At 47.6% G+C, this 23,345-nt stretch overlaps 1 protein-coding gene across 2 annotated transcripts in view; it reads left to right on the top strand.

Annotated features, from left to right (window-relative positions):
• Positions 1–1,077: 1,077 nt before the first annotated feature.
• The window catches only part of SHISA9 (shisa family member 9), a 239,807-nt gene continuing 217,539 nt past the window's right edge, over positions 1,078–23,345 (top strand). Inside the window, exons 1-2 of one of the 2 annotated variants that reach the window (XM_037504568.1) lie at positions 1,078–1,640; positions 14,533–14,660. In XM_037504568.1, coding sequence (XP_037360465.1) covers positions 1,078–1,640; positions 14,533–14,660 — 691 coding nt within the window. Of the gene's footprint in view, positions 1,648–6,505; positions 6,552–14,532; positions 14,661–23,345 lie in introns of those variants that run through there. The other variant, XM_037504569.1, reaches the window with a different exon arrangement.

The following is a 23,345-nucleotide window of genomic DNA, read 5'->3' as shown; positions in this document are numbered from 1 at the left end:
TGACTTTAGTTTATCCTAAACCCTCTTCGGGAGGTGCTTATCCTGGGCGCAGGGTCCAGCCACCCCCCCTTGCCAGGTCAGTCTTGGTCCTCCGGTCCGCCCAGGCTGTCCAGCCACGCGGGCTGCGCGCCCGTCTCCAGGGCGCAGGCAGGGTGGCCCCGCGCACCTGGCCGTGAGAGGGGCCGATCGGGGTCCGGTAGCGCCCGGGTCTGCCTTGGAGTGGACGCCTCCTAGTCTGTCCCTCTCTCTCCCGCCTCACCCCAGTCACCGCTTTCTTGGTGGGCAGATCCAGCCGCAGCTCCTGCGCACGCACCCTTGACAAAGCCGCGGGCGGAGCCGCCTCTGCGCCCTGCACAGGTCTGAGCCGCGCCTCCAGCCCCGGGAGGGCGCGGGGGGTCCCGCCGCGCTCCCCACCTCGGGGAGACCGAGCCGTTCCCGCAGCCTCGGCGGCTGCCGAGCTCGCGCCTCCCCGCCCGCCCAGCTCCGCGCCGCTCCGCGCGCCCCCAACTCGCTCCCGCCCGCCCGAGTCACCTCTCCCCGCGCCCCCGCCCCTCTCGGGTTCGCGCCCGCCCCCCCTCGCGCCTCCTCGGCCCGCCCTCCCCCCCCACCTTCCCTCCTGCCCTCCCTCCATTCCACAAGTGTCGCTTCGCTCTCTCGGGCGCACTTGGCGAGCTGGAGAGGTGAGCGGCGTCTCAGGTGCGGGCGCCGGGCGGCGAGTCCCGAGCCGCGGGCGGAGCGAGGGCGCGGACAGACGGACTCCGCGCGCTCTCCGGCCCCCGCCTCCCTCGTCGCGGCCGGACCTGCACCCCGCGTGGCCCCCGCTCGCCCTCCCCCCTCCCGGGCCCGCGCGCTCCTCCCCGTCCGGCCCCTCGGCGCGCGGCGCGCTGGAGGCGAGCGCGGGCTGAGCCGAGCGCAGTGGCCGCCGACCACCGGGCGCCCCGCGCCGTCCCCTGCATGTGCGGCCCGCGGCGGCGCGCAGCCCCCGGCAGCAGCCTCGGCAGCTTCGGCCGCGCGTCGAGAGGCGGCTGCAGCGGCTCCAGCGGCGGCCGAGCGGTCGAGCCCGGGCTGGGAGACACGATGCGCCGCGTCCTCCGGCTGCTCCTCGGCTGCTTCCTCACCGAGCTGTGCGCCCGCGTGTGCCGCGCGCAGGAGCGAGCGGGGCACGGGCAGCTGGCGCAGCTGGGCGGCGTGGTGGTGCTGGCGGGGGGCAACCGCTCCGGGGCAGCCTCCGGAGAGGCCGGCGAGGGCGCGGGGGCCTCGGACGCGCCCCCGACCCGGGCTCCCACGCCGGACTTCTGCCGGGGCTACTTCGATGTCATGGGCCAGTGGGACCCGCCGTTCAACTGCAGCTCGGGCGACTTCATCTTCTGCTGCGGGACTTGTGGCTTCCGGTTCTGCTGCACCTTCAAGAAGCGGCGCCTGAACCAAAGCACCTGCACCAACTACGACACCCCGCTCTGGCTCAACACCGGCAAGCCCCCGGCGCGCAAGGACGACCCCCTGCATGACCCCACCAAGGACAAGACCAACCTGATCGTTTACATCATCTGCGGGGTGGTGGCCGTCATGGTGCTCGTGGGCATCTTCACCAAGCTGGGGCTGGAGAAAGCGCACCGGCCCCAGAGGGAGCACATGTCCAGGTGGGCTGCCTCCCCCCTCGCCCTGTCCTCCGGGCGCCGCTGTCCCCCGTTCTCTCCCCTCTCCACCTTCCCCCAGGCCGTGGCGCTCCCCCCCACCCCAGCATCTCCTTCAGGGGATGGCACCCGGGAAGCCAACTTCGGCTGGGAGAGCGGCGAGGGGGCGCTGGGCGCAGCACAGGTGTGGATGTGAGCGGGTGTGTGTGTGCGCGCGTGTGTGCGCGCGCGCGCGCGTGTGTGGAGTGACTCCGACCCCCTAGATCTCTGGCCGCCCCCTCCCGCCAAGCATTGAAGAGGACTAGAGACTCCTGGGGGGCCCGGTGCCCCGAAGTCTTGGGTATTGGGGAGGGGTCCACCTCCCGGATGCCAGCCCGAGCCTCTAGGTAAACAGGGGCAGGCGAGCCCGCAGGGGCCGGGGGGCGTGTGTGAGCCGCGCGCGCGTGTGTGCGGGAGGCCGGGAAGGAGTGTGTGCCGCCTGCAACTCGTACGACTCGCGAAAATGAGGCGAGGGAGGTGCGGAGTGAGGGGGGCGAGAACAAAAGCCTTGCTTGGAGCGGCCGCCTCGCTTTCCCTGAGCTGCCGGGTCCCGGGAATTGGAACCCGGGCTGCACCCCCCTCCCCACACCCGCCGCCAAGGGGACCGGGGCCTCCGCGGCGCCCCGAGCCTCGGGCCGGGGTCCGCGCGCGTGCCAAGGGCGGGAGCCCCCTCCCCGAGCGCCTGCACCCCCGAGACACCCTGATTCGTCAACTTTCCCGTTTGTCTTATTCATTATGCAAGTCCCAGCACGAGCAAGCCGCAGCAGATGGGAGAAGGCATTTGGGGATTAATGGAGCTATTTGCCTTTTGCTTTTTTTAAAGTGTCTAAATTGATTCGCACAAGCCAGTAACTTTGGAGGCGGAGGACGCAGCCGAGAGCCTGCAGCCCCCCACCCAGGCAGAGGCCAGGGGGTGGCCTGAGGTCGGGGCGCGCGGGCTTGGAGAGTGACAGGCAGCCCGGGAACCGCTGGGTGACTGTGGCGCGAGCTCTACCATCTGTCCGAGTCGGGGCAACCAAGTCGCTCTGCGGCCCCCCTCGCCTGGCCCCCCACCTCCGCCGCGGGCCTGCGTGCGCGCCAGTGTATGCACGCGCTCCGTGCGCCTCGCCTAAAAAATCTGAACAAAGAGACCCACCAAAAATAGGCGAAGGAACATCACCACCTCACTAGTAATTATTTTCTATTTATACGCAGAGTATCCGATGATGACTTTTTCTCCCAGAGGGGAGGGATTTGGGGGGAGGCGCGGAGAAGTTCTTGCAGTTGGGGTCAGCGCGGGAGGTGTGGATGGATGGACCGAGAGGTCTCCAGGCAGTGAAGTAAAAATGAGGGCTGGGAAACTCTGACACACGCCTGAGTAGAGCGCTGGCCCCGCCCATCCGCTGCTCCCCCAGGTATGGGGAGTTCCTCTTGCCTAGGCCCAGCCCGCCCCTGTCCATCCCAGGGTCTGTGTTAAGGTGCGGGTGAGATACCCACGCAGGATTGCGGTGGCGGGTGTCGCCTTGGTAGGGAGAGTCACCCCGGGATAGGTAGGCTGCTTTGCCTTGCTATTCCGGTTCATTCCTCTGCTGAGATCTCCACCAAACCCTAACCTGCAAAGCAGCTCTTGAAGGAGCCCGCCTGGTGTTGGGGTGGGGCGGGGGAGAGGGAGAGGCAGGCGGTGGAAAGGTGATGCTGAGAGCTAACCTCTGGGCCTGGGGGAGAGCCTGGGGCAAGCTGCAGCCTCTCTGATCTGTGTTTTCTTGGGGAGACCTCACTCCACTAGAAGCCTGCAGGCCCCTCTGGCGCTCAACTTCCTGGCCCTGGACCAGACCCCGGCCCCCCGCCCTGTTAGGGGAAAAGAATCACTCAGCACTGCAGGCTGCAGCCACTTTGTTCTGCAGGCACTTTGCAGGCAGGCTCTAGGGGTACCCAGTCCTGGGGTAGCAGAGCATCTAAACTGGCTCTCCTGTTACAAATTTGGGATATTCCAGAATGGAGCAGAAGGCACACTCCCAAAGAGGAAGAATAGTTGATTGTTACAGACAAATCCTAAGGTGTGGGTTTCAACCCGGTTCTGTTTTAGGATCCTCATGAATGCTTTTTAAAAAATACTGGTGCCAGAGGCCCCACTTTAGACTTTTTAAATCTGAATTTCTAGGGTGGGGTCTGAGCATCAGTACTTTTTACCAGGTTCTCCAGGTTTTACAATGCTCAGCCAATCACCATGAAGGAAAAGGAGCTAATGTTTGCTGAGCATAGGTCTGGGTGCTCATCTGCACTGGGGGGTGTGTGTGTGTGTGTACGCATGGGTGTAAACATTCTCTCATTTAAACATTCTCTACCCTGTAAGACAGGCACTTGCATAATAGACAATCATGGCTCAGGTTGGTTGACTTGCCCAAGGTCACTGATTAGAAAATTGTGGAATTTCCCTCCTCCTGGTGTTCCTGGAAGACCTGTTCAGATTGAGCAAGCATCTAAATTTGGGGTGAGGATCCTAAAATGCATATTCTTGAGTTCTACCCACAGAGATCCTGAATCAATAGGTCTGGGATGGGCCCCAGAAATCTGCATTTAACAACCTCCCCAAATGACTCATATAAAGAGGTCCACAGTTTGGGACACTGGGGACTTGGGTTTTGGACCATTTTACAGGGTTGGGTGTGGGATGAATGAGTCCAATCTGACTCTTCTATTTACATTCTGTTGCCTGTTCTCTGTGCCTCTGTCCCTGTGTGTATTTCCCTGGTGCTGGGGCTGCCCCAGCCTTCCAAATGCACATGGCATCTGCACTCCAGTGTGTCAGTGAGCCCATAATACGATTTTGCCTGTGGGGTGAAGAGCTGCCTGGGAGGCGCTGGCATGCCTCACTTGGCATCAGAGAGGTTATAGGTGGCTTGCAGGTGAAATGAACCTGCTGGCTGCAGCCTCTTCGTTTGTTTTGTTTGGGGCTTCAGGGGCCACTGAGATGGGCGTTCTCATCTCATCAGCACCTTCTCATCAGAGACTGACAGCTCATCACAGTGCTCCATCTCCAGTGCCCTTGAGTTCTCCCCGAAGAGGCTTCCGTGATGTCAATTCTCAGGCTCAGAGTCATGGGCACAGCCCCTGCTTCCTGCTGGGCTGATGTAGGACTGAAATGAGCAGAAAGACCGCAATGCCCGGAGGTGGTGGGGGCCTTGCATGTGACGTGGGGAGAACTGTCCAGAGGTTGTTCAGCAGCTGCAAACAGCAGTCACATTGGACCAGTATTTATTGGAAGAAATGATTGTAAATGGTGGTTGGCAAACCATGCAGACAGGTTTTGTTTGGCCTGCAAGGTATTTCTGTTTATGTCGTCTCATTTTTATTTTTAATTTTTTCTCGATTTTTAAAATTGTGAAACATTTTAACATGCAAAAAAGAAAACAACCTTGAAAGAAAAATAAAATGAACTCCAGCATAGCTTTCATCCAGACCAGGGCTTCTCACCTGGACACTGCTGACGTTGGGGGCCAGATCATTCTCTGGGGGTCTACCTGTGCACCACATGGTGTGTGGCCACCTCCCTGGCCTCTTCATACTAGAGGCCAGTAGCACCTACCCCACATCCCAGTTGCAGCAGTAAAATATGTCCCCAGACATTGTCAGATGTTATCAAGGAGCAGAATCTTCCAGTTGAGAAGTACTGTTCTAGAATGATCTATTATTAGTTTTTGTTTTATTTCATTTATTGCTATTTCTCTCAATTCCTCCCTCCCTCCCTTCCTTCCTTCCACCCCATTTTTTTCTTTGTTTTTTTTTTTTGGCTGAGGCATTTACAAATAAGTCACAGACATGACACTTTGTCCCTACACACTTCAGCATAGATCTCCTAAGAACAAGAATATTCTCCCACAAACTACAAGCTACAATTCCACTACCACACCAAAGGAAAAGAATTAAAAGCCTGTATTATTATCAAATATCCAATCATGTTAAAAATGCCCCAGTCCTGCAAAGATGTCTTTTAGAGCCTGGCTTTTTGAACCAGTATCCGGTCAAGGCTCATTGCATCTGGCTGTGAAATCTCTTTAGTCTCTATTATGTGTGGCGTTTTAAAACCAACTTTAGAGCCAATTGCCAAACTTTGGAAATCTGGAAGGTTTTGCACAGAAATCCAGATTTCTGGTTTTTCTTAAGAAATTGCTGGATCTGACAACACTGGACTTGCATTTTTCATAAGGCAACTAAATATTGGTTCCCAGTAACTGGTGACTGTCCCCCTAGGAGGCTCTCAGGTCACACCATCCACCACCCCTCAGTTGTGTTATCTGTAGCCCCGAGAGAGATAGCCAGGTTGGTCTGAACAGGCTCAAGTCATGTGGCCTAGACTTAATTCCAGCTTGGCCACTTATCTGTGTGACCTTGGGAAAATTTCTTCACCCCTCTGAGTCCTAGGTTCTTGTTTGTAAACCAGATAATGTTCCCTGTGTCCTAGACTTGTGTGGGAATTCATTGAGACCAGGCCTGGAAGCTCTTAGCACAGAGGCTGTCATATGGTTGCTGCTTGGGGGCTACCCTTCATCATCATCTTCTTTGTTTATCTACTGAAGAGGGTGATGGGTCTCGGTGCCCACTCCTTGCTCTGCTACATCTTTGTAGTGTGTGACATTGGTCAAGCCTCTAAACCTCTCCAGACTTGCCTATAATCTTTGCAGGAGGGGGTAGCAGGTTCAGAAGGGGAGGGAACGACGCATGTGTGAGGACATGAGTCCATTGCCAAGTGTTGGTCTAGATGGAGAAAATCCTTGCTGGTTTCGCTATTTTGCATAAGCTTGTGTGTAAATTCTCATTTAATTTGATGTCCCTCTCCAGTGCGCTAGGCCTAGGACAATCTGCTGTTTGTAGAGGCATAGATCGCTTTCCAGGAGGATGAGCAGTATCTCCTGGTGAGTAGAGGAATTGAGCTCCAAGCCCAGACAGTCTCAGGCTAGAGCACAAATCCTTGGCCAGTAGGCCACCCTGCCTTTGAGCACACGCAACAGAATTTCAGTCTCAGATCCCAAAGAAGAGATTCATGTCCTGCAAATACAACGCATGCACCAGGCCCAGTTCAAAAAGCCACTGTAAGATCAAGCTAGGCTTGTTTTGTGCACCTGCCCCAGCAGGCCACCCCTCCTGGCAGAGACATTGGTGCAAAGTGACCTTGGGGGCAGCAGTCTGTGTTTGAAGCTCTCGCCACTTGAAGCCAGTAGAGAACACACGTCATTATTTTGCCCACCTTCAAATAGACGGAGAAATCCAAGTGGCAGATTACATAGCACAGTGCCTGTGTGGCTTCCCCGTGCACTTCCAAAGCGCTGGTGTCCCTTGCAAAAAAATGGCACCAAGTGACAAATGTCTCTCATTCCCTTGCCTTTTTGTTCTTCCAGCTTCCCTTCCCCTTCCGCCCATGCATTTGGGGGATATCCTATGACCTCGACCATCTCTCCACCCTGGAGAGTCCCGGCGTGTACATGCTGTTGGCCATGGAAAAGTCTCTAAATTATTTTTCCTCGCAAGATATGTTTGCTCCTCTTTGGGCACCAAGTTCCGCAATTTTAAAAAAGCACTTTGTTGGGGCAAAATGTATGTAAGAAAATGCATGCATTTTATGTGTACAGGTCTGTGAACTTTGACAAATGTTGACACCCATGTAACCTCCACTCCAGAAAGTGCCCTCATGCCTGTTGGCCTTGCATTCTTGAAAAATAAATGATGCTTCTGGTGCAAGAGGAAATGCTGAGAAATTCTCTTCAGTTGTTTAAAAGTCTGAACAAAGTCTAGACCTTGGGGACCCTGGAGGCTTGGGGTCCCCTGAGGCTTGGGGGCCCCAGAGACTTTGAGGCAGCTGCTAGTGCTCTGAAGCCTGTCACAAATGTTGGGTTCTTTTATTTGCTCACTGTCATGGCAGAGGAGGTCTGGCTTCTGGCAACCTGTTTTACATGACAAGACTGCTCCTCACTCACTCAATCACTCATTCACATACTCATTCAATAGCTATTTATTGAGTGCTTATGGTATACTGTGGTCTATGCTGAGAGAGCAGTGAATAATCTTTGACCTCAAAAATGGAAATGGTTCAACATAATTGTTCTGAATTGGGTTACGGAAAGGTTTGCTTTTTCAGTAAGGTATTAGCCAGGGTTCTCTTGAGAAACAGAACCAGTAGGATCGATCTATCTATCTATCTATCTATCTATCTATCTATCTATCTATCTATCCATCTATCTATCTATCTACAATCAATCATAGGTACAGATATACAGATAATAGTGTAGATGTTGATACAAGTTATCATGGAGGCTGGCAAGCCCCAAATCTCCAGAACTTATGCCCCAGTTTGAGCTCAAAATCCAGCAGGCTGGGCCTCCCCTGGTGGTGCAGCAGTTGAGCGCTGGGCTGTGAGGCTGCCCGCAGCCTCTGCAGCGCCCGTTCATTCCCTGGCCGCTGCCGAGGGTCCCAGCAAAAAAAACCAAAACAAAACAAAACAAAAAAAAAACCCAGCAGGCTGTTGAGAACCAGGAAAGGCTGACATCCCAGTTTGAAGGCCATCAGATAGGACAATTCTGTCACCAAGGAAGGGTCAGCCTTTTGTTATATTCAATTCTTCAACTGATTAGACGAGGCCTACCACCTTATGAAGGGCACTATTCAGTCTCTCCATTTAAATGTTAATCTCATCCAACAAGCACCCTCATGGACACATGCAGAATAATGTCTGTTCAAATAGCCAGACACCATGGCTCAGTCAAGTTGAAATATCCTCACGGTACCTTGAGGATATTGCTATTCAGTGTGGCCAGCAGCCACTCCATCACCTGGGAGCTGGAACAGTACCTGCAGACTTACCTGCAGACTTAATTCAAAGGAATCTGCATTTTAACAAAACCCTGGGTCATAGGATGCATGTTGAAGTTTGAGAAGCACCCAACACTGTGCCACAAATTACTCCTTGGGCATTTGTTTGGCTTCTGGCACACAATGGATTCCTCCCACTGCCTAATTCAGTACTTTTATTTTTTGACACATGTCTATTTGTAACATATTTTTAGTAATTATCCCAATATATACTCATTTATTAATAAGTATATGCACCCATCCGTGAGCAATTACTCAGTACATTATAAAGTGTACAGAAGAGCAGAAATTTTAAATTGAGTTGAAGATGAAAAATCATACTTTTAAATTTGCCACTAATCACAATGACTTCATGCAGCCATTAGCTGATATCTCAAAACATGATGTACATTGAGGATGAAGTTCACCATTAATAAACCCCTATTTTGAATACTTCTCATGAGAGTTTTGACTTTTTTTCTGGTTTAATTTGGATCTGAATAGACCATAGCAACTTTGACTTCTGGGAAGCTGTCAACACGAAGGGAGATTCAAGTCTATAGCTCCTGTATTTGCTTGAGTGGTATTTTCTTCTTCTATGGCTTTGTTAAGGAGGATCTTTATAAGCCAAAGGTCTGCTAAGTGATGATTAGATTTGTAAAACTACATAATTTAACCTGCATTTTTATTTTAGGGGTGCATGCAAAACTGCATTTTAGGCACTGCACCCCAGTGTGCATTGGATGCCGCTGCCAATTACCCATTTGGTCCAATGCTCCTGATTCTCACCTCACCATGTGATGTGGGCATTGCACAATGAGGGCACCCATCAATACACATTGGTCATCCACACATCAATACACTAAATCAATTTCCCATATTTAAAGTTGAGGTAGCATTGGCTAATAACATTATAGATTTCAGGCGTCCATCATTAAAAACCAGCACTTATGTGTATGCCATTATGCTCATCACCAAGAGTCTAGTTTCCATCCATTACCATACAATTGCCCCCTTTTACCCAGTGACCCCATCCCACCCACCTCTTCCCTTCTAGCAACCATTATTTGGCTCTTGCAGTATAAGAGTTTCCTGACAACGACTTTTATAGAAAAGACAAGAAACAAGTATTGGTAAGGATGCGGAGAAAAAGGAACACAAAATACACTGTTGGTGAGGAATGTAAATTGGTGTCATTATAGAAAACTAGTATGGAGATTTCTCCAAAAATTTAGAATAGAACTACCCTAGGATCTGGTTATCTAATAGCTGGGTATTTATCCCAAGAAAAGAAAACACCTAATTTGAAAAGATAATGTGCATCCGATGTGCACAGCAGCATTATTCATAGTTTCTCGCTTTTAATGACTAAGGACCATACACAAAAGTTCTCCTGTTCCCTTCCCATGCATATCATTTTATGCAGCCCCTGGAGTGAGTGAGCCATGCCTGGAAGACTCATGTTCAGGATGTGGAGGTCTCTAAGCACCCTTGTGTACACAGCGTTCTCTGGGAAGGGCTGTTTTGGGGAACTGTCTTTGGGGGGACTGTCCTTGGCCTTTGAGCTGAATTATCATGAATTTAGGCACGCAAGAGAAGACCAGGGGATCTGCAGATGGCAGTGCTGACCAAGTGCATGGTAACCATCCTGATGACATACTTTGCCATGTTTTTAAAAGCCTGAGTATTTTGGAATTTGGGGGAAACTCAGAGAATCTGGTGGATTCTTGGAAAAAAATAACACAGAATTTCTATTGAACTCCAGAAGGGATCAGAGATTCCTGAAGACAAGAAGTTGTTTAGAAGTGAAAAAGCCAAGTTAGATAGGGAGGCCTCTGCCTTTGCTTCATGTATTCCTCCCTGTAGCTCCCGAGAGTTTCAGTCCCTGCCAACGGCACAGAGGCAGGAAGGAGGTTGAACGCTGATTTCAAAGACACTCTGGTTTGTATCTCAGTCCCTCCCCTTGATAGGGGCAAAGGATGTCCTGAGCAAACTCCATACAGGCTTTGTGGGCCCCACCCCCACCACACTGGGAACTACAAATCCCATGATCACCAAAGGGAAGTTTGCGAGGAACTGAGGGTGGAGTTAAGCAACCAGGCTCTCTGTTTGGGTATTTAACTGGCCATGTGGCCGGGCGGGCACTGGCTTGGCTACAAGGCGTGCTAGGTTTTTGCCAGATCAGAGGGTCATTGGGAGTCCAGGTCAGCGGAAACGGGTTGGACACATTTACGAACTTGTCTCCCTCTTTTTCTCCCTGAGTTATTCATTTCCCATTTCCCCTTCCCTTGTAAATAAACCTTTCATCAACCTTTTGTGTATGTCTGCAGTTTAGCATTAATAAGTCCCCTTTAAGCACGCGGGTGGGGACCCACAGTCAGGCAACCCCATTTTATGTCGGGGTTTGCCTGTAACACCCTGAGTAGTTAATTTGAGCACGTTTCACTCTGTAAATGGGTCTGATAATCCACAGCTGGAATGTTCCCCTCCTTGTTGGCCAAAGTTCCCATGACGGCCTTTGCTGGATCCTCAGATATCTGAACTCTTTCCTGCCTCAGGACTCCATGTGCAACGACAAATGAGAACGGATGCAAGCTACAAACATCCAGCTGTCTCACTGTGAACCTTGAACATCAGCCAGAATATTGAATATTGAATATTGAATCTTGAATATTGAACCTTGAATATTCCAGCCAGAATATTCCTCTGACTGGAATATTCTCTCTATCCTCTTTGTGGGACCAGCTTACTGCTCAAAGCTTAATTTGAACATCAGCTCCTCAGGAAGATTTTCTTGTTCAATTCTTTCTGTATATTTAGAATTAAAAAAAAAAAGCATACAATTCCGTGGTTTTTAGTATATTCATAAGTTATGCAACCACCAAGACTCTAATTCTTGAACATTTTCATCACCCTAACAAGAAACCCCTTATTCACATTCATTAGCAGCACTTCCCATTTCTCCTCCCACACTCCCAGCCCCTGGCAATTGCTAATCTACTTTCTGTCGCTATGGATTTGCCTCTTCTGAACATTTCAGATAATAAAACCACACACTCTATGGCTTTTTGTGTTTGACTTCTTTTACGTTACATAATGTCTCTAAGTTTCATTCATGTTGTAGATGGCATGAGTACTGTATCTCCTTTTTATGGCTGAATAATATTCCATCCCATATAGCACATGTCTTTTATCCATTCACCAGTTGATTTGGCTTGTTTCCAATATGGTGCTCTTGGGAATAATGCTGCTATGTGCTCTGGTCTCTCTTGATTGCGTTACTCTTTAATTTATGTTTGCGGCGCTTGTGTAATAATTTAACATGTATATTTTTATCCTCTCCTGTAGAATATATATCCTGTAGAATATAGAGGCTCCCGTTCAGGAAGAATTAATGATTTTTTTCTTTCTATGGGCCTCAAATTGAAAGCAGTAGCAATTCCTCTGATTCCTTCCCTAAGTTTCAATAAGACTTTCTAGGGAAGGACGGCACGAGAAAGAGAGCTATGTTTCTTATTCATTTAAAAATTCCCCTCATTCTGAATTTTGTTAGCTTTGTGTTAACGTTGTGATCAAAATTAATTTAGACCAAAGTCAAAACCATTACTCTTTGTTTTCCTTCAACTGTATTTTACCTTCAAAGCTTGGCCAGTAGGAACATTCGGTTTACTCTTTGGATGGGCCTTGCTAATCTGCAGTAACCTTGTCTGTCTCATCCACTGTGCCTCCTTGAGTGACGGGTACTCAGGCAGCAAGTATGTGTTGAGTGAATGAGTGAATGAATGGAAGCTGCTGTCATACTCTTGTCTCTTAGACTCAATCTTCCCCTCTCACTCACAGGGGATTCTTGCCGTGTTGACCTGTGTCTCTCACCTGATACTGCTCAGCCTCCGGCTCTTGCCTCATTGTCCCATTTCCCCAGAGCTGTCACCCCCCAGCTCAGGCCTCTGTTATTCTCATAGGGTCTCAAACTCAATGAGCAGCCCTTGAGATCACAGATTGCTGAGCCCACAGCTGGGGTTGCCCTCAAGGCCAATTGACAGTGTAGGTGGATCTGAAATTTGCATTTTGTCAAGATCCCAGGTGCTGCTAGGGGACAGAGGGTCATTTGAGAATCACAATGCAGTGGGGGAATTCCAGCAGAGAGGTGGAAATGCATAGGTGAGGTGTGTGGACCTTCCCCAAACAGCTCCTCTTCCTTCAGTCACCCTACATGGGGAATCAGAGGGCATGGGTCAGTTAAGAGCATCTGGATATATCCTAAAACCTGGTAGTATCACTCGTGGGCCTGTACCCTGTAGAAATTCCCCTCGGTCCAAGAGGAAGCCTGCTTGAAGATATTTTTGCCAGTGTTGTTGACAGAGTCAGGAAGCTGGTGGCCATCTAGGTGTTATGATGAGAGATGTGGACAAGCAGGGCTGACATTCAAGGTTCAAGGTTCACAGTGAGACAGTGGGATGTTTGTAGCTTGCGTCCATTTTCATTCGTCATTGCACATGGAGAGACGGTCATTCCGTAGGTAAGAGAAACGTGGGGGCTGCATTTGTTGGAGTACTATGCAGCTGTTGCAAGTGACAAAGAGATTCCATGCAGTAACATGGTTAGCTTTGGTGAACTAAGAATGGAATAAAGTTTATGGTAAAAACACCACTTCTGTCAAAGATACTATGCACATATGCAATAATACCTACACTATCATAGATCTTTCTTTCTTTTTTTTTTTTTTTATAGAGGCATGTTCATTTATTTATTTGTTTGTTTGTTTGTTTGTTTGGTTTTTATACATGCACTGGGTACAGTCAGAAGCGCGGGAGGGTGAGAGAATTCACCGGAGCCAGAGCGGGGAGCAGAGCAGGCAGAAGGACCGAAGTACACTGCTGAGGGGAGCAGTGGGCGGCAGGAGAGGTCTGCGCGCCATGTGGGACCCTCCTCCGGTGGCCGGGGAGCAGCCGGGGATTGAACCGGCGCCGCAGAGGCTGCGGGCAGCTTTGCAACCCAGCGCTCAACCTCTGCACCAACCGGGAGGCCCTATCATAGATCTTTCAAGGACAATCACATATCTAACTAGACCCAGGGTGGTGGGTGAGGTGGGACCGTAGGTGGGTACTGTTGTCCTGTGCTGAGCTCAAGCACTGAGCTTCTCTTCTAGTTCACATTTACCTGTGAAGGTCACTGTCATGAGGTGGATTGTGTATCCCTTGGTTGATACATTGTTTTTCTAGCTCCCTTGGCCCTTAGAATGTGACTTTATTTGGAAATAAAACAGTTCCAGATGGAGTTAGTAAAGTGAGGTTGTACTGCAGGAAGGTGACTCTTAATCCACTCTGACTCGTGTCTTTACAAGAACATGCCCTTGAAGACAGGCACACACCCACAGCAGAGAGTAGAGTGATGCAGCTTCCAGCCAACAAAGCCCAAAGACTTGCAGTAATTTCCAGAAGCTAGAAAAGGCAAGGAAGGATTCTCCTATAAGGCTGTGAATACCGAACCCCTGTTCTCCCACTTACTGGCTGTGTGACCTAGAACAGCTTAATTCACCTCTCTGAACCTTTGCTTACGCATCTGCAAAGAAGTAGTTGAATTGGTTGAATCAGAGCATGTGGTGTGATTAGCGTAGCACTGGCTTATGGTAAGTAAATCAGTGCTGGCTCTTGTTGCTTACGTGGACCAGTGCTGTGCATAACGTGTTGGTGTCTCATGGTAGACTGAGCAAGGACTACATCTATGGGGTGCAGATACAAAATGCGCATTCATCGTGGAATTGTCTCAAGAGCGCCGTGAGGTAGGTAATACTGCTGTCACGCAGAGCCATTGCAAGAGCCTGTGAGCTGTGGTGCATGGAGTCCCCATGTAACTTCTTATGCAGTGATCCATCTCATCGACATGTCTTTTTCTCCCCTCCTCCCCATCCGCAACTGAAATGGTGGCTCCGCAGAGCAAGGGGTACTGTTTTCTGCCACAAGCACAATGCTCAACGCACAGTAGGTGCTAATCATTGTGTTTTGAATGAACAGATTTAAATTCTTTCTTCTTCCAGGGCCCTTGCGGATGTCATGAGGCCACAGAGCCACTGCAACACTGACCACATGGAGAGAGACCTCAACATTGTGGTCCATGTCCAGCATTATGAGAACATGGATACCCGAACCCCCATAAATAATCTTCGTAAGTATAGCCACACAGTGCATTTTCAGTCCTGTGTGGCAACCTGTGTGATGGTCTAGGAGCCAGGAATCACTGCGTGTTTGGGTTCCTTAAGAGCTTCCCTTTGTTGAAGAGTTTTGAGTTGTCTCTCCCTGTTGAACCTGGGCTCGGTGTCAGTGGCGGCCATTGGATTCTCTGGCATGGTTTCTCTCTCAAGGTGTGATTCTCTATTGGTTTCTCATGGTCGGTTCTTCTGTTAATGAATGGACCACTTGGTTGATTTCTCTTGGTTGATCTGTTAACCGATGGCCCTCTTTGTGGTTTATCATGGTTGGGTACCAATTAACCAACGGATTATTTGTCACTTCATTTTAGGTAATCTATTAGCCAATAACCAAATTTGTTGGTTCATCTTGATTGGGTAATCTGTTGACCAATTAGCTTATTTTTCTGCCTCCTGACCAGCTGTGATATTTTAGATTTTGTGACATTTTTAATGAATAGATAATAGTTTTATTGATTTAGATTGACTTTTCAAAAAAATAGAATTTCAAAATATAATCTACAAGTTCTGTGTGTGTGTGTGTGTGTGTATGTGCATGAGCGTGCACATGTGTTGAGTTGTGGCTATATTGGTTTGGGGTGTGTATGTGTGATTCAATAGTCATAAATTCTGTTCCGCTATTCTGCTATAAGGAAAAAAAATGCTGAATTTGCTATTGTGTTTCAATAGGCGTACTTTAGCTGATAGAGCACACTTGGGGATCTTGGTCTGCACCCAAAGATTTTCTTTCCTTTCAAAGGTCTGTATAGGCAACATACATTATGTAGCTGATGCACTGACTAATGGGGGTTGGCAAAAACAAGATTGCTTCGTTTTTGACAGTCGAGTACTACTGTGGTTATTCCTAGCAATTATGTTTTCAAGTAACCCCCACATTAAAGTAATGTGGAGGGCTTGGTTTGAAATAAAAAAAGCCAGACAATTTAAAGGATGCATTTAGTTGTGGCTGGAGGTTCTTGAAAACAAACAGTTCTGGCTTTGCAACGTTTACAGTCTGGGCTGCCTCTGCTGAAGCTGCGCGAGGAGTCATGGTGGTATTTTATATGCTGAATCATCATTTTGGACCATTCGACTGCTAATGTTTATGCTTGATGGGTACAGGAATAAGCCTATGAAAGTTGACATAGGTGGCCTGGGTGCTCTGATTCTGCACGACAATATGTTTTCCTGACCTTTGAAATACTGCCCTGTGTTTGCAAAGTCCATGTTGACATGGTCTGAAAAGGGGCTACTAAATAGAATGTCATAGGTTTCTTTGTATTAAATAATTTGACTTTTTTTATGAACAGGATCATAAAATGGTATGAGAAATAGCCACATTTTAGAGCAAGGTACACCAGCAATTGGAAGTTTTGTGACCAAATCTCATAGCCCTGGGAGGTAGGGAAAATTACACCAACACTGACATGGCAATTGCTATATCCAGTTCTGGCTTGGGTGCAAATGAGCACATTTTCTTCCAGATGGCACTGGGAAATAAGTTGGATCGAGATATATGTGGGCCCCAAGCATCGTAAGAGCAAGATCACGGTCATGTAGTAGAGAAAGAGCAAATGGTATTGAGTTCCTGGCTAGCGAAGGTGACTGTTAGCAAGTTTCTCATTGGAAGTTTCAATCTTTGGATGATTTTTGCATCAACACTTAAATGGACTAACATTGAAGTTCCCCAAGTTTCATCATTCCCATCAGGCAAAAGAGCAGAGAACATGAAAGCATCTTACTTTCATAAGGGTCTTTTGTTTAAAGTTGTCCTGAAAATAAATTATCACTCAGTCCAGACACCATGTAAGTTAGAAGTCTCCTTGGCAGTCTAATTTATAGTATTTATGATTCATGTTTTTAATCATATTTGTGTCTCAGGAATCAGTGACCTTTTATGTCCAGGAAAAATGTGTCTTGGAAAATTCTAGTGGGTGGAATCACACCTGAACATTCCTGGTAAACTCCTTGGAGAATTTCTGATGTTATGTTACAGATACTGAATTCTTTCATCAAGTACCAAGGATATTCATTTCATATAACCCTGTTAGGTTGATCCAATCCTTATTTTCTACCATTCTTTAGAATATCTAGAAAGTAAGAAGCAGGAACCTGTTAGATTGACATGAATAAATTTACACAAATAAATTCCATAATGGATATTAATCATAGGTTTCCTTGGAATGGCTTATCTGTCTTTTCATTGATTTGCAGGAGCTATTTATATATTATAGACACAGGTAAAACTTCATGTTTAGAGGAAGGAGTGACTTGTGACTTCATTGAGAAGATAGGACTAGATGACTGATATTAATCAATTTCTAGAGGTGCAAGAAGACAAGCAGTAGCAGCCAGCACTAGAATGTCCCTGTTGTATAGAAAACCCTTCTGTGGCCGCTATGGAAGCTCCAGAGGTTCACCACTGCAAAGGATGGAAAGAAAGAGTAGGAATATATCATGCTCTTTTTGGGGTGCTCTTCACTACACATTCAAGACTTGACTGGAAATTCAGCAGCCCCAACTTGAATGTCATTTTCATCTCTATTCAATGATGCACCCGACATCTCTTGAAGAGCAGAATCATCTTCATCTATTTCTTTTTCCTTCTCTTCTTACTACTAGTTCTAGATCACCTTCTGTCATGCTTTGGTCAGATGCTGAGAAACAAAGGTCACTGTAGAAATCTGGGTGTTTGGAAGGGTGGGGAGTGGAGCCGGAGGAAGGTAAAGCCAGAGAGGGAGGAGGAAACTTTGATACAGGGAGTGTTTTTGCTGACCTTTCATTATAAATTTCATGCTGTTGATTTTCCTGTGATGTGCTGGACTTGCCTTTTCATCTGAACAGGGTTTTTTGTTTCTGGCTGAGGTTGTCCATGTTCTTTCCAGGCATTCAGTGATATTGCCTAAAAATATTTAGTCTGATAATCAGAAGGGCCTCGACCTCTTTGATTAACAGGATGTAGATTCGGATGAGATAGTGATTTTCTACAAACGCTCCTCGGCTCCTGCATAATTATCGTTTGCTTTTGAAGGCACAATTTGTCTTCAAGTGCTGTGAATGTGCACTGTCTCCCCCAGCCTCCCTGCTTGCAATTGATACCTCCACCCTTTTGGAAAGTTCAGGGTAAATACAGGTTCCATTTAGTCTCAGGATGGGATGTCACTGAGGAATAAAACCTGGACCAAAATTCCCCAAATTCATGTTAACAGCACACTTTTTTTTGGAAATGCAGTTTTAATTTTCGAATAATTTTATATTTACTGAAAAGTTGCAAAGATAGTGCACAGAGTTCTGTATACGCCTCACCCACTTTCCCCTCATGCTAACATCTTACATTACTATGCTCCACCTGTCAAAACTAAGAACTCAACATTAGTACATTATTTTTAGCTAAACTGTAGATACGGTTTGAATTGCGCTGGTTTCTTCACTCACATCCTTTTTCTGTTCCAGGATCCAATCCAGGAAGCGACATTGTTTTTAGCACAGCAAACTTGGGAGCAGAATTTTGCTTGTGCAATATTGTTTAATGGCGTGGTAAAGACTGAAAGCAACACTAAATAAGTCAATAGCAATTATGAAGCTTTTATTGTCACAGTAGGAGCACTCCTTCCCAGTGTCTATAAAAATGTCCACATAAAATGACTCACCCGGTCACTGTTGGGATCGAACTAGTGGCCATCCCGTCATGCCTATGAGCAAAGTACCTTTATGATCCATACAGACATATCCTCTTTGGAACTGGGCTGATGTGACACAATTTATTGTAGAGTTTACTCTGAGCAAGTGACATCTCGTCCAGAACTGATAATGTCTCAGGACACAGAATCCATCAGAAGAACCAGTTTCCTATTCTGTCCTCATCCTACCCCTCCACCTCTGGGGCTTTTCCCAAGTGGCACAGACCCAGATGAAAGGCAGAGCCCTAGCTTAGTTTCTGAAAAGGTTCTACAACTTATACTTGGGCCAAATGGATTTTCATTCATGTGTCCATATTTCCCGAGGTACCGGAGGACCACTCTGCTCACCACTAAGCCACCAGCGCTTGCCAAGACAGATGGGACAGCCTGCATTTGACCTTTGTTGAAGATACTGGTAGAGATATTTCCAAATATTTTAAAAAAATTGAAGAGGGAGGGGATTTCCTAACCATGGCAGGCTAGAAAGTAAATATAGATATTAGTATTTAAGAATAAGAAATATTTGTAAGATAGTGGAATATTAAGGGCACTGTATAGACAACATGCTAACCTGCCCACCTCCCTGCACCCTCGCCCCGCCACAACACACTGAATCCTCAAAACCTTATTATTGTTTTCACCATCATGAGGATGGGGAACCTGGGGCTCAGAGAGGCCAAGTGGCTTGTCTGAAATCATACAGCTGCTAAATGTTGGCCTTGGGATGTCAGCTGGGCCAGGCAGACCCCAAGGTCTGTGATTTCACCCACACTGCCATGTGGGATATGCTAAGTGAACCAAAAGACCAGTTGGCACCTGGGAAGAGAGCTGTTTCCAAAATATACTCCACTGTGTCATGCTGTGACAGGCCCTCCCTAAGGAGGAATAATAACCAACGTTTATTGAGCACTTGCAATATGCCAGGCGCTGTAGGAAGTGCTTCGAGTGTATTCGTTTCTTGCATCCTCAAAACAGCCGTCCAACAGCCTAGTACATTGCTGCCGCAGGTCTTTGCTTTTGTGCTTTCTGCTGGGGATCCCCCTGGTTGCATCTTACTCCCATGGCCGCTGCATGGGAGAGGACTCCCTTGTCTACCTCTGGCCCCCCAAGTAATCCACCGTTCCCCATCATATGTTTTGTTCTCTCTGAAATGTCTTCCTCATTATTTTCACCTCTTCCATATAGTGTAAACTCTGCGAGAGCAAATGCTCTGTGTTGTCACAGCTGTGCCCCCCACGGCAGGAACTAGGCTGGCTGGTGGCAGCAGCTCCATAAATTTCTGTCCAATGAATGAAGGAGCCTCTGGAAGTGGTATCATTATTCTTGTTTTGTGGGGGAGAAAGCTGAGACTCATGGAAATAAAGGAACTCATCTAACATGATGACTGAGATTTACTTTAAAAATCACCAGGAAAATATAAAGTTGTAGGGGATGGTTGATAAAGCCAACTGGGGAAATCTGATTATTGCAGCTATGGATGACCAAATACATGAGGGTTCATGATCTCGGTGTATATTTGAAAATATCAAGAGTAAAATGAAAAATAAAAGAACTTAATCATGGCATCATAATTAATAAATACAAGAGCCAGAGTTAAAATCTGGGTCAGTTTGACTCCTTAGCTCGAACTTTATTGGATGCACAGGGGTTATCTTCTGGTGAATAACCAGACTCAGGAAGGGTGGGCGTCAGGACCCCTTCACGGTTGTTAGTGGGAAGAGTGGTCAAGCATCACATGTATTTCCACCCTTAATGTGCTCAATCTCTGTGTCTTTCAGTTTACATTATCCAGAAAGAGAGAGAGAGAGAGAAAGAGAGAGAGAGAGAGAGAGAGAGAGAGAGAGAGAGAGCATGACTGGCTTTTTTTTTTTATAGATTTTTTTTTTAATAGAGGCATGTTTTATTTATTTATTTATTTATTTGTTTGTTTGTTTGTTTATACAAGCACTGGGCACAGTCAGAAGCGCGGGAGGGTGAGAGAATTCACCAGAGCCAGAGCAGGGAGCAGAGCAGGCAGAAGGACCGAAGTACACTGCTGAGGGGAGCAGCGGGCGGCAGGAGAGGTCTGCGCGCCATGCGGGACCCTCCTCCGGTGGCCGGGGAGCAGCCGGGGATCGAACCGGCGCCGCAGGCCGCGGGCAGTTTCGCAACCCAGCGCTCAACCGCTGCGCCACCGGGGAGGCCCGAGAGCATGCAGTCATGCATGCTTTGATGTGGCCTGGCTTTGGTGTAGCTGTCTGATCCCAGCACCCTCAGTTGGTTGGGTAGAGAGTATCTTAGGACTTCTTCCCAGGACAGTAGTCAGGCACGTTCTCCAGGAAGGCTGTGCTTGAGAAGCAGGTGGAGATAGTGGTTTTACATTTCCTTGGTGAGAGGAGGACAGGAATTGCATTGCTTTAATCACTCCTGTATCTGGAGTGGCGAGAAGTTGCACAGTGTTCAATCAATGTTTTTTTTTTTTTTTTTTTTTTTAATAGAGGCATGTTTTATTTATTTATTTGTTTGTTTGTTTCGTTTATACATGCACTGGGTACAGTCAGAAGCACAGGAGGGTGAGAGAATTCACTAGAGCCAGAGCGGGGAGCAGAGCAGGCAGAAGGACCGAAGTACACTGCTGAGGGGAGCAGCGGGCGGCAGGAGAGGTCTGCGCGCCATGTGGGACCCTCCTCTGGTGGCCGGGGAGCAGCCGGGGATCGAACCGGCGCCGCAGAGGCTGCGGGCAGCTTCGCAACCCAGCACTCAACCGCTGCGCCACCGGGGAGGCCCTCAATCAATGTTTGTTGAATGAATGAATGCATGAATGAATCTGTACCTCCAGTTCCATAAGAATCCCAGGGGAACCTATTAGCGGGATGCCTGGGATTTTGAATTTTGTGAGAACATGGCTAATTTCAGCTTCTGTGAAGCTTTAACTCTCTTTTATGAAGCCATAGCCTTTGCCACTCTGGTTCCTGGAACTTGAACCTTCTCTCCACAGCTTGGCAGTTGAGTTGTTCGATTTGGAAGTCTGTGACTGTAATGATTTTGGCATGTGGTCAGTACATTATAAGTAAGAGTTAGGGGGTGGATCTATACTGAACCAGCTCAAAACATTTGTAGGTTCAGTGTAGTGGCCTGAATTGACTTATTGTGGCCTCAGATCAAGAGCCCCATTTTTCTTGAAGTATTCAGGGCTGTTTATGAGTCCCTGGCATGTGAATGGTGTTTACTAAACTTGTCTAATATGTCTTTGAGTTAGTGCAGTGAGGGAGTGGGGTGTGTGGGCTCAGGAGGTAGACGTATCTGGATTGGATGTCTTCTCTGTCACCCATGATCTGTGCAATCTTGGAAAAGTTCATTTAGCTCTCTGGACCTCAGTTTTGCACTCTAGAAATGGAGTGCAGTAATGTCTACCTTACAAGACTTGTGAGGTGGAAATAAATGCATACATATAAAGAACTTAGCGTAATACTTGGCAACATAAATATAGGTTGTTACTATTATTATTTGTAATATGAATGAATATTATTGTGAAAGAGATCTGTTCGCTTGGAGAAAAGGATGTGTGTTGTCAGCAAGGCTTCATCGTGCGGTTGTCTTCACGGTGCAAATGTTTTTACTCTGTGCGCCAGTTGATAACACAATTTGTGTGTGCATGTGTGTGCGTGCATGTGTATGTGTTACTACTAGTGTTTTTGATGCAAATGAGAACTGAAGAATCTGTCAATTCCTTCCCAAGGAAATAGCTTGGATGGAGCAGCTGTCCCATTCTTAGCCATTTGTTCTTGTCTTATGTTTTTCTTCTATTCCCATTAAAACACTTGAGCTTATTCTGTTAGGAACAGTGATTTTAATACTTTATTTATACTGGCAGACCTGGCCATTAGGAATATGTATGGTGCCAAACATGTCTTGTATTTCCACCCAGAAAGCGAGATTGTGTGTGTGGTGTGTGTGCATGTAGACTCTAGCAACACAAGCAGCAGAGAAACAGAACCCTTAAAAGAAAAAAAAAAAATACCACTTTCTAAAAGTCATCTCCTGGGCTCTTTTCAAAAATTGCTACTAATGCTGGCCACATGGCATTGCCTAATTAGATTTGCATTGCCTTTCCAAAGTGCTTCCAGCTCGCTGTAGAACTATTTGTAAAGAAAGACTTAGTGCTCACCACAGTGTCTGGTTTAGTTTAAAAGATGCCAAGTTCTGTTCCTTCCATGAGAGGGAAGGTCTATCCTTGGACACAGCTATTTACATACTGTGTTTCCATGATGCAGCATCCCTGCTATGTGATTGATACTTATTGTGGATAAGAAGAGAGTAATAAATAAAACAGAATGTTTCCTCTGTACCTACCGCACGCGCCCATTTTCATCCTGCAATTCCATGGAATAATCAAAGATGGTATTACAAGTGCCTCTCGTAGATGAGGAGGCTGTAGCTCAGAGTTTAAATAACTTGTCCAAGGGTATAGAGATAATTGGTCAGGAGTTCAGACTGTGTGATTTTCAGCCTTGTCCTCTATTCCTGACCTTTTCCAAGGACTCACACTAAATAATGTATCTGATCATGTCTCTTCCTTTCTTTCCTCTCTATCTATTCCTTCTAAGGATCACTGTATTAGATTGTACTCACCTTTGAAAATGGGCCTGCTGAGCTAAAAATCACCCTTTCTGTCCCAGAGAACTTAGATTTTAGTCATTGTTTGCTTTCCTGTCATTAATATTTTCATTTAATCCATCAACACTCAACTGACATTAATTAAAATCCTGTTGTGTGTCAGGCAACGTGCTAGGATTTGGAGGTATGAGAATGAAGGGACAAAATGGGAAATACCATCTAGATATTTGTGATATGGGGGGTGAAGGGAGGGTGAATGGGTGGTTACAAACAGCATGACAGGGGCAAGAACAGGATGTCACGGGGCATGCAAGAGGCTCCTCAAAACTCCTGGAGCTAAAAGCGAGGGAAACATGTTTCGGACAGACTTACTTGAGAAATCAAAAT

Source organism: Talpa occidentalis, unplaced genomic scaffold (assembly GCF_014898055.3).
Source record: "Talpa occidentalis isolate TD23 unplaced genomic scaffold, MPIMG_talOcc4v2.1 talOcc4.12, whole genome shotgun sequence".
Classification (NCBI taxonomy): Eukaryota; Metazoa; Chordata; class Mammalia; order Eulipotyphla; family Talpidae; genus Talpa; species Talpa occidentalis.
This window is presented reverse-complemented; position numbering and strand designations above follow the sequence as displayed.